This window comes from Rhinopithecus roxellana, chromosome 2 (assembly GCF_007565055.1).
Source record: "Rhinopithecus roxellana isolate Shanxi Qingling chromosome 2, ASM756505v1, whole genome shotgun sequence".
NCBI lineage: Eukaryota > Metazoa > Chordata > Mammalia > Primates > Cercopithecidae > Rhinopithecus > Rhinopithecus roxellana.
The window spans coordinates 103,689,863-103,709,811 of record NC_044550.1 but is presented as its reverse complement, the minus strand read 5'-3'; the positions used below and the strand labels follow the sequence as shown (position 1 = coordinate 103,709,811).

The window sequence follows — 19,949 nt, the reverse complement described above, 5'->3', positions numbered from 1 at the left end:
TTTTTTTTTTTTTTTTTGATGACGTCTCACTGTGTTGCCCAGGCTGGAGTGCAGTGGTGCTATCTCGGCTCGCTGCAACCTCCGCCTCCCAAGTTCAAGTGATTCTCCTGCCTCAGCCTCTCCAGTAGCTGGGACTACAGGGTGCCTGCCAACATGCTTGGCTATTTTTTTTTTTTTTTTTTTTTTTGTATTTTTAGTAGAGATGGGGTTTCACCATGTTGGTCAGGCTGGTCTCAATCTCTTGACCTCAGGTGACCTGCCCACCCCGGCCTCCTAAAGTGCTGGGATTACAATTGTGAACCACTGTGTCCAGCCCCAGCACCTCTATTCTTTTTTTTGAGATGGATCTCTCTCTGTCGCCCAGGCTAGAGCACAGTGGCACGATCTCAGCTCACTGCAACCTCCACCTCCCAGGTTCAAACAATTCTCCTGTCTCAGCCTCCTGAGAAGCTGGGGTCACAGGCATGTACCACCATGCATGGCTAATTTTTGTATTTTTAGTACAGACAGGGTTTCACCATGTTGGCCAGGCTGGTCTCAAACTCCTGACCTCAGATGATCCGCCCATCTCATCCTCCCAAAGTGCTGAGATTACAGGCATGAGCCTCCATGCCCAGAGCACACTTCTGTTCTTAATTTCCAAAAACTGTAAGCAACCAAGATGTCCTCCAACAAGTGAAAGTATAAACAAACTAGTATATCTATACAATGGAATATTATTCAGTGATAAAAATAAATTATCAAGCCATGAAAATACATAGATGAATCTTAAATGTATATTGCTAAGTGAAAAAAGCCAGTATGTAATGGCTACATACTACATGATTCCAATTATATGACATTCTAGAAGGGGTAAAACTATAGAGATGGTTAAAAGATCAATGGCTACCAGGAGTTCAGGGTAGGAGGGAGGGGAGGTTTGAATAGGTAAAGCACAGGAGATATTTTAGGGCAGAGAGACTATTCTGTGTCATAATGTAATGGTATGTACAAGAAACTATGCACATGTCAAAACCCATAGACCTTTTCAGCACAAAGACTGAACCTTAATGCATGCAAATTATGAACAATTATTTAGGAGGTTGGACAATCCTAGGGTGAAAACAGAATGTGACAAAACAATCTAACTTTATTACTCATGTATGAAACAACCTCACTGAAAGGCGTAGTGAGGGGGAAGTTGCAGACCTGTGTAACTTTGGAAATGAGTGGAGTCTATCAAACTAAAGGTAAAAGACGCTGTATATAAACACTGTACTCTGGTTGATAAAATTGTTTCTCATGAGGTATGTGTTAACAATTCTGATGCTGCTATACGTGTATACTGGAAATGAACAATTAAATAAGTGGCTGATGGTAGGAGTTAGGTTCCCACTGATGGAGCAGGAGGTTACAGATGAGCAAGAGGAGGCGGCTCAAATGATTCATGTAGTAATGGATTAGAATTGGAGCCATCAGTATAAACTCATGTTTAGGTTGTAATAGATACAGACGGTTATGCATGGCAATATTTATAGATACGTGTATTTACACAGGTTGGTATACACAGTATATTTCCTTGCTCTGTCAGCTGAGAGGAATGAGAAGCTATGACACACCAGTACAAATGAGCACACCTAGCTCCCAGATCTTGGTTTCTAATTTATTCTTCAATGAAAGGAACTAGGGCTCCTTGGAGAAAAGGCTGATTATAGTACTGGGACAGGAAATACACAAGATGAGCCTGGAGCAATCTTTTAGTGCCAGAAAGGAAGAAAGTACTCAAAAACAAAAACCATGACCTTGATGGGGCATGCCATAGAGACACAAGAGGCAACTAAAGGAGCCCCTAAAGGCAAAAGCTGGGACAGTTTGAGCAAGGAATATTTTAATCCAAAGTATAAAATAATCCAAAGTATAGAATAAATATACATGAGTTCATCCTAATACAAGTAAATAAACAAGCAACAGTGGACAAATTTCATGTGAAGAAAAATTCTCAAAAATTTATGTAGTTACTCTGCCCTCAAAGGGGTAGAGCATGACGCCCTACTCCTTACATATGGACCATGCATAGGGACTTCCCTCCATAGAGTGTACTACGGAAAGGGGGAGAAAAAGAGTAAATGTGCAGTGGAGTCACATAACGAAAACGACTTGAGCCAGGTGACTGAAGTTAAATCAATAGTGATAAGTCATGTTCCTGACTTTTTTGTCCATGTGTGATACGACGTGATGGAAACGGCACTTTAACTTTGTGGTCCTCTTTCTACAAACACATAACCCAAGTTTAATCATAAGACCAATATTAGACAGATCTAAGTTGAGAGACATTCTACAAAATACCAATATTCCTTAAAACAATCAAAGTCATCAAAAACAGGGAAAGTCGGAGACACTGAGGAGCCTGAAGACACACTACAACTAAATGTAATGTGGTGTTCTGGGCAGGGGATCCTGCAACAGAAAAAGGTAAAAACTAACTAAAAATAAATAAAGCATGAACTTTAGTTAATAATAATGTATTGATGTAGATTTATTAATTATAAAAAATGGACCACACTAATGTAAGAGTTCAATAATAGGGGAAACTGGGTATAGGGTATATAGGAAGTTTCTGTATTAAGCTAACAATTTTTCTGTAAATCAAAAACTATTCTAAAATAAAAATGTTTGTTTAAAAATGATATTTAGAAGCATATACTCATAGAAAAATGGTAAGTAGAAGAAGCAATAAAAACAATCAATTAAACCCCTTATTTTACAAGGGAGGAGACTGAGGGTTTACAGTAGGACTCAGTAGCCAAGCTGGCCAAGTAGCTTGTGCTTTAGAGAGGACCTTGAGGAAGGAATGGTGATCAGTTGCTGAACTTCGCCTCCAGCGACACTGCAACATCTTTCATGGTACACAGCAGACACACAATAAATAATTATGAATGATTACTTCCCAAGAACCTCTCCTCTACCCAAGAACCTAATCCCCTCACTCATTTATTCATTGACTCATTCATTCATTTGACAAATATTTACTGAGTGACTAGTTTTACTCCTAGAATTATAGTCACTTAAAAACTCTGTCCCAAGGACTGATATTTTGGCAACTTTCCATATCTGACTTTGTAGAAAACACCATTCAACTGATTTAAGTTTTTGACTGTCCATGTAAGAACTGCTTCAAGTCAAATATGAACAGAAGATGGATGGAGGAAACAGAGTAAAAGAGAGAGGACTCTGTGGCTCACAGAGAGCAGGTGTGATTCATGCACACTCAAATTATGGGCTACAATTTTTTAAAAAGGTACTGTTATTTTAGGTTCTCCAATTTCTCATTCTATTTTTTTTTTTTTTTTTTTTTTTTTTTTTTTTACTATTTATTGTGGCAGCAGGCTAAGAGCACAGTTTTGTCTTGGTTTCCAGTTTGTGCTCCACTATTTATCAACTGTGTGATCTTGGCCAAGTGCTTAATTTTTTTTAACCCCAGTTCCCCCATCTGGAAACTACCTCATGTAAGTAAGTTGCATGTACTAAATAAGACAACACTTGTAAAATGTTTAGTACACTTGGCAATGCAGTTAATAGCATTATTATTACTAGTATCATTACTATTATCATTAACATCATCAACTCACCAGATGCTTATCTCTGTGAAACAGCTTCGAGAAGATTAGGGCAATAATTCAGGACCTACAAAAGAATACACGTTTACACATTTAGTCCATCTTTCCATCTTTCTAGGTTTGGTAAGTGAGTAGGTTGTCTCCAACAAATCATAAAATTATTGCTGGACTCTGGGCTGTGATTCCATGGACCAGTCCAATGCCCCTCAGAGACTGCCAGGAAACTAAAAAGGTTATTTTCATGTTCTTTTCCTTCTTGGCCTCTTTTCCTGCCAAAGTTTATTTTCATATTAACATTACCATTCATTCTAACTATTCCATGGGCTCCTAAAAGTGGATAGTTTTCTTGGACACAGGTCTCTCCTGATGTTCATTTTTCTGACTTTATTTCTGCAGTATTTAAAATCATGTTACTCATGTTGATACAATCTCTGTGTATCAATTCTGTTAAAAAGCCCAGCACTCCTGGGGCGGCGCAGGGGAAGGGGGCTGCCTTGCTTTCTATGCCCAGGTGAAAGAGAGCTTGTGTTTGATATTCTGACTAAAAGCATTTGATCAAGAAGACTCTCCTGGCTATCTATCCCCATTATAGCCAGGGTTGCCCATCTGGGAATCCTAGCCATTCCCAAGTACATCATACCATCGAAACTGCATTCCAATATGAATGCCTCATGGAAGCATTTCTCTCCCTGCAGGGGAGGTAGCATCAGCTCATCCTCTTACACAACAGCTATTTGGTGATTCTGCTGTCTCTTCAAGGGCCTCACTGATGATTCCTCAGTAGAATCTGTTTTCCTGAGTCTCACTTCAGCAACATAAAGCTAAGTTTGGGTAATAGAGGTTATGTTGTTCAACCCACTTGCAAAAACCAGTCTAAGCATAAATGTCCCAGGTTCAGTGGATATCTTAAGGGAAACTTTAAATAGTTTTAATCGAAGAGGAAACTCTTTTACTGAGTTCAAACATAGTTAAGTTAGTTAAATAGCTTGTTTCTTTTTAACTGATGAAAGATTTTAAAGGTAGTTTTAAGAGGTAATTTTGTCTTCAGTTCATCACTATTTCAACAAGCATATTGTCAGTTAGTTTTCAATAAGTGCAATTATTTTGAGGCCCCTTTTGTCAAGGATACTCACATAAAACAAGTCCTACCTCTGTTCTGGGAAGATGTGAGCTGTGAAGGCTGAAACCAGCTGCTGCTTCTCCCCATACTGCCAGGCTCGATGAGCCCAGAAGGAGTCAAGCCTGAGGGAAATGAGAGAAAGGGGTCAATCAGGGAACAGAGGAGCAGCAGATTCTAAATTAGGGCGAATGCATGAGCTCCCAGGTGGACATCAGAGGAAGAACTAATGCATGTTCCTTTTTTTTTTCTCACAAGCTTAAGATGTCGGATATCTGAAATTATTTGTATCTGAGACATCTCTTGAAACTTCATCTGATTGGTAGGATTTGGCTGTTTTTGGTGTTTTTCTTTATTTTTCAATTTTGGGAGTTTTTTTTTTTTTTTAATACTAATTAGATCCCTTTACAAATTTAATTTCAGTACTTTGAATGTAATTGCTTAAATTCTGTATAAAATGTTTCTCTACTCATGAATCGGTCTTATCACTAATTTGTGAGGATTTTCTATTTCTAACAAACCTGATTGCACCTAAGAGTGATAACGCATACCTTTAGAAATAAACACACACATCATCATTATCATCATCATCCTCACCACCATCGTCATCATCGTCACATAAAAATACATAGCTGGACTTATTTTCTGGAAATGTGTACATTACATTTGGATGGCTTTACTTAAAATAGAAGCTCTATGTCACATAAAAGGTTTACTTTGGGAGGCTCCTGAGGCCGTCTCAAAGAAACAGGGTAGTCTTCAAAGCTACATGAAGCGGGTTCGATAAGAGGTCTGAGTAACAGCCCATCAGGAAAGAAAACAAAAAGGCCTTAAGGCTCCACGTACAGGAAAACAAAGAGTGGTTTCAGATTTGGGCCACAAATTAAAAGCCACAAAGGCGGACTCTGTGATTGCAGGCCTTGGTTTGCAATTCAACTCCTTCTCAAATGGACAACTCCATGTAATGGACATCAGGATGAATGACAAGCAATTATAAGTTCGATAATGTTTAATAATTCTTCCTAGAAATGATAGGAAGTCCAGCTAGTAATAAACACATGTTTGAAAACACAAGGGATTTGGAGGCCAGGGTCGAAATGTGCTTCTTAGGGGAAAACTTTCCTAAGTGGCTCAGAACATGATCCAGAGACGATTAGATAATTACCAAGAGCTGCTGTGTGCCACTTAGAGCCAGCATTCATAAGCACAACGCCAAGCATATTGTATGGATCTCAGTGTTGCTGAATATAAAAATGAATCAACTATTTTGAGCAGCTATGAATTCAGAAACAAGGAGAAAAAATGAGCAACACAATAAGGGAAATTTAGACAGAATTAGACACACAGGGAAATAAGAGTAAAACAGAGTAAAGAGAGGATCCATCTACAGGGAATGTTGATTTGCCTTGGCACCATACCTCTGGTTTAGATCTACCTGAGGTAAACAGGACGGATAGCTCTTAAAGTGGAATAAAGGCTAGTTTCCATTTTCCTCCTCATATTCACATATTTCTATACATTTAAATCATGCAAACAAATTAACTCCATCTGTGTATGGCATCATCTTTATTTAGTAAGACTCACAGCAGACTTGTTTATAAATATGCAAAGGAAATGTGCAGGCCATTGCTCACACACCTCTCATCTCCCTTCCTGAAGTCCATGCCACTTGCTCCAGCTTCAGTGAAATAGAGACCAAGCAGAGATTTGACCTCTGTCAGGGCTGGAACTGCTTCTGGTTGTATTGACCTTCACTTTGCTCTGCCTACCTTCATATCAGGGTGTGCATGTGTGGTTCTCCCAACACTGCTGTCATCAGCAGCCTTCCACTCACCTCCATTCTCTTGAAATACTCTTCCTTTAACTTCCATGATGACACTCTCCTAATTTTTCCCCTACTTCTTTGCCTACCTCTTACCAGTTTCCTTCCCAGTTCTCCACTCAACCCTTAAATGATTCTGCTCTCAGTCCTATCATGAACTCTATAATCTATTCTAAGGGGCAGTACAGCAAAATGGTGGGAAACAAAGACACTAGAAATACACTGCCAGGGTCTCGCCATTTTCTGGCTGTGTGTGTGATTTGGGGCAGGTTACTTGGCATCTCTGATGTTCCCCCCATTTATAAAATGGGACTAATAATAGTACCTACTTCACAGGGTTGGAAGGAGAGTGAATGCGTTCAGATGTGTGAAATGCCTGGCACACAGTAAGACCACAGTAACTTCTTAGTGGTACAACCATGACTTCAGCTATCATTTAGTTGAATAACTAACTCTATTAGTTATTTAGTTGAGATTATTTGATATTGAGTTGATTGGTTGATGAACTAATTCTCTAGACCAGGCTTTTTCCTAAGCTCCAGGTCTATTTAATCAACTGCCTACTAAACATTCTCAATTGTATTTAGGATTCCTTAAACTCAACATTCACCAACTAACTCATTTCTATTTTCTCACTCCTCCAGCCAAAACTTTTGTATTCTTTTTCCTAGATGAATAACAGCTCTTCCTTTTATATTCTTTATCTAGATGATTAACAGCACCATCGTCCAAAGACCCAAGCCTTTGAAAGTTAATAAAGTTTCCTATCTCTATGCTAAACATAAACACTTAATTGATCATCAAGTCTTTCCAGTTTTCCTTCCTATCTTCTCTTCTGGACTACAGCAACAGCCAGTATTCTCTGTCTTTAGTCTCCTTTCCTCCCAGGAAACCATCCTTGTTTCACACTGCAGTCAGGCTTTTCATCCTTTTTAATATGTTTTCATCATCTTTCCATTCATCTTCAGGATAAAAACCAATTTTTTTTAGCATGGCATATGAGGTACTTCACCAATTTGCTGCTTCTTATCTCTCAAATTTCATCTCCTACCATCTTTGGTTTTAGCCAAATGAAACTACCTATAATCTCCAAAGGCGTCACCCTCTCTTTCACCTTCATGCCTTTGTAATTCAACCTGGAATGCCCTTTCCTCAATTGTCTGTCTAGATAATTCCAACTTCATTACAATATAATCTCTCTAATGCCCAGAACACTACTCCTAATCAAATTTTTTAAAAACCTAAAAGACAGTTAACAGATGTTAGAATTCCAGTATAGTTTGCTGAAAACAGAATAAAATTTCTTTTGTGCCTTTATTTCTAAGACACAGAATACATTTCATTTTTAGTCATCATTTTAGCTTACCATTGACTCGTAATGACTCTTTGGGTGAGAAATGGAAGGGGTGGAATGTGAATTGGAACATATCTTCTACCAAAAATTTGTAAGATATCTAGATGGCTAGGAAAACTGTGGAAGGGGAAGAGGTGCACAGCTAGCCATTCCCCACTTTTCTCTTCTCTCTGTTTCTCTCTCTCTCTCACACACACACACAGACACACACACACACACACACACACACACACTTTTCTTAAGGGAAAAATCACTCTGTGTTCTTTTAAAAATACCTCAGGTTTTATGTTTTATTGCTACCAGAGTCTGCCTCCCTGAGGTTCTTGTATAGACTAGTTATTTCCCTGTGTAAAGAAGCTGTTCAGTTCGTTCTCGCCTGGTTTGGAACGAACTGAACACTTCCAAAGGAGGTAGTTCTTGCAGCCTCCCCGCAGTCCTGGCTGAAGCAGCGAGTCTGTCGATCCCAGGCCAGAGACAAGGCAGACAAAGGTTCATTTGTAAAGAAGCTCCTTCCAGCACCTCCTCTCTTCTCCTTTTGCTCAAACTCACCCAGTGAGTGTGAGCATTTAAGAAGCATCCTCTGCCAAGAAGACCAAAAGGAAAGAAGAAAAAGGTATGTAATTTTTTCTTTTAAAAAAATCTTATGTCAGTTGTTTTACTCCAAACTATTACTGTAGATTAGAGCAGAAATGTATGTATGTGTTGAGTCAGAAGAAAAAGACAGAGATCCTCTGAGGAGATGGTGCAGGCACATTGAAAAATATGATGCTTCCTAGTAGAAAGGCAAATAATCAGATTAAAAGAGAACAGAAAATATATATTTCTTGGCGAGGAATGTCATTTCATTATAGGTTTAAAAAGAGGCAGATTCTTCACTGTCATTTACTGAATGCCCAAATTCACTCTGAATGTTTTCCCACACAACAGGACTTATCCCAGTCCTCAGAACTATGTGAGGATGATGAAGTATATAAGATTGTTTTAAATGCAGCAGCTGTATTACCTATACTACATGAAGTTAACTGCAACATCTAAGAAAGCCAATGTTTTTTGCTTTTAAAAATCCTGATTCCTGAAAAGAAACTGGTACAAATGTGTGACACAAAGAGGGAATTCATTGAATTCATCCTTGGTGTCCACTCTTGGAACACAACAGTGTCTGTACTGCTAATATAAAGAGAACACTTTTTCCCTCTGAGACTTAGAAAAATTCCTCTTTAAAATTCCTTAACTTAGTTACACAGGCTTTGAAAAGCTCTCCCAAATGCTGGTCCTTTTCTCCAGCGATGATGATTTACTGTGTCCAGGAAAAGAAGGAGAATGATGCAAGACTGAGTATTAATATCATCTTCTGGCATGCTCTAAAAGCCTGATCACTTTTAGGGAGGATGTGGATTACGTTTTTCTATGGATGAAGTTTTCTTAGATATTTAAGATGATATATCTGTTTTAAGGATCTTTAAGCAGCTTATTCACTTTTTAATACTACTTCTGTTCTTTAACACATATTTGGGGAAATTTCACTTCAGGACTCAGTCCTTCTAACAAAAACATCTACTAAGGACTCAGTCATTCTAACAAAAACGTCTTCTAAGGCAGTTAATAAGAAAAAAGAGAACTTTAAAAAAACAGTGATTTTCATCCTCCAAGAAAGATGAATGGAAAACATCACAGACTGGGCAGGACTTTTAATTTCTCCCAACTATAATTTTGATATTTCAAATGTCAAGTTCTGGGCTGGAGTTTTCATTTGCTTTTGCAGCTTTGCTTCTCTCTTGCTGCTTTTTTGAAAGCAATCCAAAAATGGACTGTCTTTTCTGTCTAATTCCTCAACTCTGTTTCACGCCACTGCTCTTAATACCAGTTCCCAGAACTGACATCAGCTGCCTGTATGAGCATTTGCACCATAAATGTCTGAACACTTAAACTGCATGGTCCTGTTAGTTTTGGCAATTAAATGAGATAATTTTTCTTTTTAAGTCTGCTTTTAACTCCAGCCATTCAAAAGCTTGCTTGTGCTGAATGCCCTCAGACAGAAATCAAAATTTGCAATTCCCTACCAAAGGATGGTAGCAATGATTTATTGTTTAGTTGGAAATGTCTTGCTCATAATCCTGTATCCTCTGCAATGATCTATTAAAACTTACAACACCATTAGGATATAAATGGTATCATACAACATTTGGAACCATGTTAATTACATAAAATCGAATTTAAGAAAACAATGGATAACTACCTAAGCTTCTCTTGCTCACTCCTTCTAATTTTTAGTATGTAACTTTGTTTTCTTTTGTAATTTGGGTGTACTCCAGGAGGAATTTTAAGTACATGTACCTCAACCGAAAAAGAAAAAAAAGACCAATTTGCTTCAAATTGGCCAAAATCATTTCACTCTTGTTACCACTTGAACATATATGGTTTTGATGGATTGCCAAGGATTAAGTTTGGTGTCCTTTAATGAAAACAACAACCAACGTATCCCAGGAACACACTGGGTCAGAAATGTTTCCATTTGCTAAATAATAGTTAAAGCTATTTATCTGTACTTAAGTACAGGAAGAACAGAATTCTGCATTTAAAACATGTCGTTTATTTTATTTTACTTATTTGAGACGGAGTCTTGCTCCGTCACCCAGGCTGGAGTGCAGTGGTGCAATCTCAGCTCACTGCAACCTCTGCCTTTGCAGTTCAAGTGATTCTCCTGCCTCAGCCTCCTGAGTAGCTGGGACTACAGACGCATGACACCACTTCCAGCTAATATTTGTATTTTTAGTAGAGTCGGGGTTTTACCATGTTGGCGAAGATGGTCTCAATCTCTTGACCTCATGATCTGCCCACCTCTGCCTCCCAAAGTGCTGGGATTACAAATGTGAGCCACTGTGCCTGGCCAAAACATGTAATTTATAATGTGTTCACACACACACACACACACACACTCACACACACAACTACCAGTAGGTACTTGCCAAGTGTGGAACTTTCCATTGTAGCATGTGACTGAGACTGTAGCAAAAAAAAAAAAAAAAAAAAAAAAAAAAAAAAAAAAAAAAAACAACAACAACAAACAAACAATTTTATGCTCTGGCATGAAAATAGAAGGGGTATACGGTATGATAATTTACCTACTTATTTTTCCAGAAATTTATTTGTTCATTTCACTGAAGGAAATTTTTTGAACATTTACTGTGAGCTCAGCATCGAAGCAGACACTCTTCTTCAATACAAAAGAAGTAGAAGTTACAATACTTGCTGACTTGATATTAGCATCTCTTCTTCCAGTCCTCTGAATATTGAATTGTCCTGGCCTCAGCCCTTTGCCTCATCTCTTCTGGGTCTACCCTTACTGCCCTGCCAGACCCATAGCTATAGATACTATCAATAAATATCCTGATTGCTCTCAAATTTGTATTTCCAGCCATGATCTTTAGACTCATATTCAACTGCCTACTCAACATCTTCACTTGGATATCTAATAGGCATCTCAAATCTAACTTGCCTAAAACCTCATTCCTGGATTCCTGCCAAAATTGGCTCCTTCCAATTCTTCCTCAGTTGAACAAATGGCAACACCATTCAAGCCAAAAACCCAAGAATCATCCTTGATTCTTTCCCTCTTGCCTCATATCTCCCATCGGTTCTCACCAAAAACCTCTTTTCTTCTATTTCCAATCTTGTCCCACCACAATACATCTTCACAGACCAGCCAGGGATTTTTTAAAAAGGCATAAATCAGATCATGCTACTGTTCTGTCAAAATCTTCCAATGGCTTCTTAATGTACTCAATACAATCTGAACTCTTTATCATATCTTCTAGGCCCTTTATGATTGTTCCCAATCTTCCTTCTTGGCTATAGGTAAATTCACATAATAACCAATTCACTAAATAATTAATCAGCTTTCTGAATTTCCCACTCCCCATATTCAATTGTAGTCCTATTCTCCAAATGGTTAACCAGCTTATAAAAATGTCGACAATGACAAGGCATTATTTACTCAAATTCACAGTTCTTGTAGGACAGATTATACATAAGTGCTTTGGGCACATAGAGCAAGGGAGCTATGAGAGTAGTATTGTCTGGAATCAGGGAAGGATTCTTAGAAGATATGAGTGTGAGGTTTGTCCTTCAGGGATACTTTGGTCAGAAATTAATATCAAGGGAAGGGGTGAGAAGGAACAGCAAGGCAGACACACATCCGATTAAAGAGATGAGTGGCTTGACTGCCTGGCTAGCTGAGCAGGAATGAATGATAGATGTGGGGACAAAGTGAAAGGAAGGCCTTAGATTAGTCCTAAGAAGTCCACATATTCTTTTAGACAACATAAAACCTCTGTAGGCTCTTGCCTAGAATAAAAAATATGTTTTTGGAAAAGCATTCATTTTCAAGTATGCGCCAAGCATCGTATTAGCCACTGATGTATGGTAGTGAACAAAATAAATTGCTGTCCTGGAGCCTTTGGTCTAATAAGAATGACAGACATAAAATGAGTAAATTCACAAATACATAATTTAAATTGTGATAAATATCATTAAGGAAAAGAAAAGGACACTATGAAAGAATAAGGTTGAAACTACCTTAGATTGAAAGGCCATGGAAGGAATGACATTTAAACTGAGACCTAAAAGTCAAAACAGCCAAAAAAAGAACATTCCTGGTAGAGAGAGCAACATACACAAAGACCATAATAGAAGAAAAAGGTTTCCTTTTAATTATAAGGAAATACTCTATACATCTTTATTGTTAAATGCAACAAAATAGCATAAGAAAATATGAAACTCATTGATAAAGATAAGTGTATATACAAATACTGACTACTATATTACTAAAATGATGGTGGTTAAATTCCATTTAATTCTAGCATAAAAGTTAAAAGACAAAAGTATTAAAATAACTATAATTTAAAATATGTCTATGGATACACAATATAAATAGATGTAAATTGTGACATCAATAACATAGTGTGGTGAGAGAGAATTAAAAGAGTAGAGTTTTTGTATGTGATTGAAGTTAAGTTGTTATCACCTCAAAACAGACTTATAATTATAAATTTTTTTTTTTGAGATGGAGTCTCTCTCTATCACCCAGGCTGAAGTGCAGTGGCGCTGATCTCGGCTCATTACAACCTCTGCCTCCTGGGTTCAAGTGATTCTCCTGCCTCAGTTTCCCAAGTAGCTGGGGCTACAGGCGCCCGCCACCATGCCCAGCTAATTTTTGTATTTTTAGTAGAGAAGGGGTTTCACCGTGTTAGCCAGGATAGTCTCGATCTCCTGACCTCGTGATCCACCTGCCTTGGCCTCCCAAAGTGCTGGGATTACAGGTGTTAGCCCACTGCGCCTGGCCAATTATAAAATATTTTATGTAAGCCTCATGGTAACCACAATGGAAATACCTATGGCAGTTTGCACAAAAGAGAAAGGAATCAAAGCATATCAGGAAAAGGAGAAGAAGAAGAAGAAGAAGGAGGAGGAGGAGGAGGAGGAGGAGAGGGAGGGAGGGAAGGGGGGAGGGGGGAGGAAAAAGGAGGGAGGAGGGAGGAGGGAGAAGGAAGGAGGAAGGAGGAGAAGAAAACAACAACCAACAAAACACAAAGGAAGACAAGGCAGGGGAAAAAGCACCAAAGAACTACAAGACAACTAGAAACAACAAGCTAAATGGCAATAGTAAATTCTTCCCTATCAATTATTACTTTAAGTGTAAATGGATTAAACTCTCCAATCAAAAGACTTAGGGTTGCTGAAAGAAAAAAATCAATATATAACTATATGATTTCTGCAAGTGACTTACTTAACATTTAAGGACACACAAGCTGAAAGTAAAGAACTGAAAAAAGATATTCCATGCATATGGTAACTAAAAGAAAGCAGAGTGGACTATTTTGTATCTGACAAAATAGACTATAAGTAGAAAACTGTCACAAGAGACAAAGAAGAAAATATAATGATGAAAGGGTCAACCATCAGCAAGCTATAACAATTATATACACAACCAACATCAGAGCACATAAATATATAAAACAAATATTGACAGAACTAAAATAAGAAATAGCAACACAGTAATGGTAGGAAACTGCAATACTCCACTTTTAGTAATGGATAGAATAACCAGACAGAAAATCAACAAAGAAAGAGTGGACTTCAACACCAGTATAGATCAAATGGACCTAACAGACATATATAGAACATTCAGGTCAACAGCAGAAGAATACACATTCTTCTCAAGTACATACAGAAAATTCTCCATGATCAATCATATTCGGTCACTTAAACCATGACCTACAAAAAGCCCATTGGAAGATATTATTTATATATGCTGGATTGTGATGCACTGTAACACTACAATGTCTTGCTCCATGAAATCTGAAAATATATAAAATGAAGTAGATCTCATTTTAGCTTTTTCTTTCACTAATGTTTGGAGGTAGGAATTAAATTGGATATTGATAATTCTAAGGAAATATTCAGCCAAAGCCAAAAATGGCTAACTCAAATTAGAATGTGAGACAAAGAAAATCTGAAACACTTAGGAGTAGGAAGAAATACTTTGTTTCTAATCTAAAGGAAAAAAAAAAAAGCAATAAATGTATTTATTTAAAAATTAATGATCTTATCTAAAATGATTTACCTTTAAAATATACCTAATCACTAAAAACTTCATACCAAAAATTTCCATTCCACAATACTGTTTTCTTTTCTTTTTTTCTGAGACGGAGTCTTGCTCTGTCGCGCAGGCTGGAGTGCAGTGGCTTGATCTCGGCTCACTGCAACCTTTGTCTCCCAGGTTCAAGCCATTCTCAAGTAGCTGGGATTACAGGTGCACGCCACCATGTCTTGCTAATTTTTGTATATTTAGTAGAGACAGGGTTTCGCCATGTTGGGCAGGCTGGTTTTGAACTCCTGACCTCAGGTGATCTGCTGGCTTCGGCCTCCCAAAGTGCTGGGATTACAGGTATGAGCCACTACGTCTGGCTATTCCACAATATTGTTTTCTTTCCAAGTACAATATCCAAAGAGAAATATCCTCTATCTGTTTTCCCTCTTTCCAAGGAGGGAAAGATACTTTGGCACCTGTTAATGAGGTGAAATCTGAATGGCTCTAGATTCTAATTCTGGTTCCTCCACTATTTTGCTATTCTTCCTTTACTACTATAGTCTCCATTTTCTTCACATCTAATATAGAAACCAGAGAAGTCTAATTAGGTAGATACTTAATATTCTATAGTTCTATACAAATCCTGTACTTGAAAAATTATCTCCTAGAAGGGAAATTAGAATTGTTGGTATGACTTCAGGGTTCAAACTAGGATTGGTGGGTGGAAGCTACAGAAAAATATTTTACAATAAGGGAAATGTTAGAAATGTATCAATGGGATATGTTGACTTAGTCAATAATGAGTTCCCCATCATGGTAGGGGTTCATGGTAGGCTAGATAATTATAAGGCAGGAATTCAAGCCTTCGTTTTCAAGTGCAGGTAAGATGAAGTAGTCTATGTGGGATAAAAATCCAAACGTTACTAAAAATTTGCAACAATGGGTATTAAAATACTTCTGGAAGTTAAAAAACAATCAAACTATAAATATATCTGTACACTATCATCTGTCGTTATGAACATTAATGGGTTTTTTGTTTCTGTCAGGAGAGGACCCAGCTTCTTTGACAATGTTGTTAGGATGTAACATAATGTAAGGTAAAGAACCACTGTATTCAGTTATGTTATTTGTTCTAGAAATTTGCCTGAGTTTATACCACCTTAAAAAGCAGGTGTTCTCTACTGAATGTTCAAAATATATATGGCTTTGGGTACTTCTTAAATGCAGATTCCAGCTCTCACCAACACCTCCTCCCTGCCTACAGCATGTGTGTGACTGTGTGTGTGTGTATGTGTGTGTGTATCAAGGTCTCACTCTGCCACCCCCAGTAGAGCAGTGGCACAATCATGGTTCACTGCAGCCTCAGACTCCTGGGCTCAAGTGATCCGGAGTAGCTGGCAGGACTACAGGCACACGCCAGCATGCCTGGCTAATTTTTTAATTTTTTGTAGAGACAGGGTCTCACTATGTTGCTCAGATTGGTCTCAAACTCCTGGGCTCAAGCAATCCTTGTACATCAGCCTCCCACACTGAGATTACAGGCATGAGCCACTGTGCCTGGCCCAGAAGCCTGAGCATTTGATTTTTAACAAATATTCCAAATGGTTTTTTATCATAGATGGTCATAAAACTACACTTTGAGAAGCACAAACAGGATTGTAGAAAAGGCCAACTCCCATTCTTTCTAGCCAAGAGTTTATAAGCATGCTACAGAACTTCATTCAGATGAATTCTATCTCTAAAAAACAAACATTGACACATTTTGGTCTTTCTTCTATTTTAGGGCCAAAAGCCAAAATGAAATTGATGGTACTTGTTTTCACCATTGGGCTAACTTTGCTGCTAGGAGTTCAAGCCATGCCTACAAATCGCCTCTCTTGCTACAGAAAGATACTAAAAGATCGCAACTGTCACAACCTTCCTGAAGGAGTAGCTGACCTGACAGAGATTGATGTCAATGTCCAGGATCATTTCTGGGATGGGAAGGGATGTGAGATGATCTGTTACTGCAACTTCAGTGAACTGCTCTGCTGCCCAAAGTAAGAATGAAATCACAAAGTGTACTGCCCGGAAATGTATGCAGAACAACTTTTAGCTACATCTTCATAATAGGTTTGCTGAAATTAATAACCCTTTTAGTAAAATCCTGTTCAAATCCCAGCTCTTTTCTAGAATAATCACTATTGTGTAAAGAACTAAATGCTTTCATTTAAATGAAAGTTCAAGGGAATTTAGCTGAGTTTAATAAAAGTAAATAAAATCCAGAAAATAATACTTCAATCTATTAAATTCTAAACCCGCCATCTGATTTTTACCACACACACACACACACAAATCTACCAGTAGCAGAAGTCAAGCTCAAGGTTGAAATCTTAAACCAACTTGAAAACCAATAAAAGGTTTTAGATAACAGATCCCAGTGAGGCTGGGCCCGGTGGCTCACGCCTGTAATCCCAGCACTTTGGGAGGCTGAGTTGGGCAGATCAGGCTGAGATCAGGAGTTCGAGACCAGCCTGGCCAAAACGGTGAAACCCCGTTTCTCCTAAAAATACAAAATTAGCTGGGCGCAGTGGCACATGCCTATAATCCCAGCTACTCAGGAAGCTGAGGCAGGAAAATCGCTTGAACCCGGAAGGCTGAGGTTGCAGTGAGCCGAGATCGCACCATTGCACTCCAGCTTGGCGACAAGAGTGAAACTCCATCTCAAAAAAAAAAAAAAAAAAAAAAAAAAAAAAACCCAAAAAACAAAAACTCAACGAATGGATCAATTCACTGAACAGAAAAGTTTAGTAATGGTCAAAAATAAATTTCTAGTTCTATGTGTAAGTTAACCAGAAATGAACTAGATAGAAGTTCAAGACAATTTATCTACCATTGTTTTATACTTATATTTTAAGTATAAATATTTATTGATTTATCTACTATTGTTTTGTACTTAAAATACAAGCATACATGGTGAAACCCCATCTCTATAAAAATACAAAAAAAAAATTAGCCAGGCATGGTGGCACACACCTGTAATCCCAGCTACTTGGTAGGCTGAGACAGGAGAATCACTTGAACCCAGGAGGAGGAGGTTGCAGTGAGCCTAGATCATGCCATCACACTCCAGCCTGGGCGACAAAGCAAGACTTAACCTCAAAAAAAAAAAAAAAAAAAAAAAAAAAAAAAAAGGTGTAAAATGAAGGTAGACAAATTAATAAATATTTTTAGTTCTTGATTTTAAAATCATTTCCCCCTGGTTATTGAGGAATATTTCAAATCCCATGATCTTGGATATTTCATACTGAAATTAGCTTTTTCAAATTACTTTCAACAGATGTCATCATATTTTCATCCTTCCAAGAAATCTGTGAAATAGAAAAGGTAGATATAACCATCTTACCAAGGAAAGGTGCAGAGAGTTGAAATGACCAGTACTATCCCACATAACTAGCTAATATCAACACTGAGATTAGAACTCATGTGTTCTGATTCAGAACAGATTTTTCATCTACCAAGCCAGCTGGTTCTCAAATGTGGTTCCCAGAACAGCAACTTCAGCATCACCTGAGTTTTTAAAATTGCATATCCATCCTTGGACTCCACCCCAGACCTACTAAATCAGAAACTCTGGAGGTAGGACCCAGCAATTATTATTATTATTATTATTTTTTTTTTTTTTGAGACGGAGTCTCATTCTGTTGCTCAGGTTGGAGTACAGTGGCTCGATCTCGGCTCACTGCAAGCTCTGCCTCCCGGGTTCACGCCATTCTCCTGCCTCAGCCTCCCGAGTAGCTGGGACTACACGCACCTGCCACCACGCCCAGATAATTTTTTTTTTTTTTTTTTTTTTTGTATTTTTTCAGTAGAGATGGGGTTTCACTGTGTTAGTCAGGATGGTCTCGATCTCCTGACCTCGTGATCCGCCAGCCTCAGCCTCTCAAAGTGCTGGGATTACAGGTGTGAGCCACCGCACCGGGCTGGGACCCAGCAATTATGCTTTAACAAACCTGCCAGGTGATTCTAATGCATAGCAAAGTTTAAGAATCACTGCACTAAACAATGATGCCAAGAACTTGAATTAATTAATCTCATGAAGTGACAATTTTTCCTGTACTACATAAATGAAATGCCAAATAATATTAAAATGCCATGTTTGCTTTTTTTGTATGACTTGAAAACAGTTTACTGAAATGGACTTACATTTATATTATGATATAATTTTGTGATTATCTCTGTTAATGGATGAGAACAGCAGTGTGGATGTACTTGATTTTGGGAAAATCAAAGAGAAATACTAAGTATATTTCTAATAAGCCATAATTATAATATCACCTTGCATCTGTATATAATTTTGTATTATTCCATGCATTTTTATATATTACTTTATGTGATCTTTTCAGCCAGGGAAAGTTGAGTAGCTTTGTAACATTTCTCCTTTCCCCACAAAACCTAGAAATTTATTTAATAAACAAGAAATGTTGAATCTTCTGTTTCCTAACTGCAGATTTAAACTTCATGGCCTATCCCCATATAAGAGACATGAAATTGTATACATGGCCATAAAGTTTTGAAATTACCTAATATTTCTTTTTCTTCATAGATAAACGATAGCATGATATCAATGGCAAATGGGGGGAAAGTAGACAAATCAATAACCTTCTTGGTCTTTGTTGCTTCTGTGGCAAGTCCTCCCACACATCTCTTTACATTTTAGTCACCTAAAAAGAATAATCATAACTGAAATCCTGGAAATCACTGTCTATTTTTAACCTAGAAAAGACTGACTAATATCTTAGCCTTAAGGTGAATTTAATTGATGCTCTACTTTCTTTCAGAGACGTCTTCTTTGGACCAAAGATCTCTTTCGTGATTCCTTGCAACATTCACTGAGAATCTTCATGTATTCTGGAGAACACCATCCCTGATTTCCCACAAACTGCACTACATCAGTATAACTGCATTTTTAGTTTCTATATAGTGCAATAAAGCATAGATTCTATAAATTCTTACTTGTCTAAAACAAGTAAATCTGTGTTAAACAAGTAGTAATAAAAGTTAATGCAGTCTAATTTTTCTCTGTGGACATTGTTGGCATTGGTTAAAAATTTTGTCTAGAAATGTAATCTATGAGGTGTTCATTATACTCAGTTAAAGAGTTCTGCCCCCCAGATGAAGAGCCATAGGCATGGCTCAAGGATAGAAAATACTTTCAGTCCTTAGCTGACAGTTACTAACCATGCATTGAAAGAACCAAGTATAAGTTGAGATTCTTGGAAGGGAGGTAGAAATTTTCTAGTAAGAAGGAAAAAGAGACCAGCCTGGGCAATACAGCGAGACCCCCTCTTTCCAAAATATTTAAAAATTAGCAGGTTGTGGGTGCCCACACCTGTAGTTCTAGTTACTCAAGAGGGTCATTTGAATTTAGGAGTTCGAGTCTGCAGTGAGCTATGATTGCGCTACTGCACTCTAGCCTGGGTGACCCAGAG

General features: G+C 37.9%; 1 protein-coding gene across 2 annotated transcripts; it reads left to right on the top strand.

Moving 5' to 3' along the window:
- Window positions 1–8,121: 8,121 nt before the first annotated feature.
- Window positions 8,122–19,532, top strand: SCRG1 (stimulator of chondrogenesis 1). 2 transcript variants are annotated; one of them, XM_030925571.1, is made up of 3 exons: window positions 8,122–8,502; window positions 16,262–16,517; window positions 19,299–19,532. In XM_030925571.1, the coding sequence occupies exons 2-3, from the start codon at window positions 16,276–16,278 to the stop codon at window positions 19,351–19,353; spliced, it is 297 nt and encodes a 98-aa protein (XP_030781431.1). In that variant the 5' UTR covers window positions 8,122–8,502; window positions 16,262–16,275; the 3' UTR covers window positions 19,354–19,532. The 2 variants fall into 2 exon arrangements, with proteins under 2 accessions (XP_030781431.1, XP_030781425.1); XM_030925565.1 differs by lacking the exon at window positions 8,122–8,502 and having other exon boundaries at window positions 16,169–16,517.
- The last annotated feature ends 417 nt before the right edge of the window (window positions 19,533–19,949 follow it).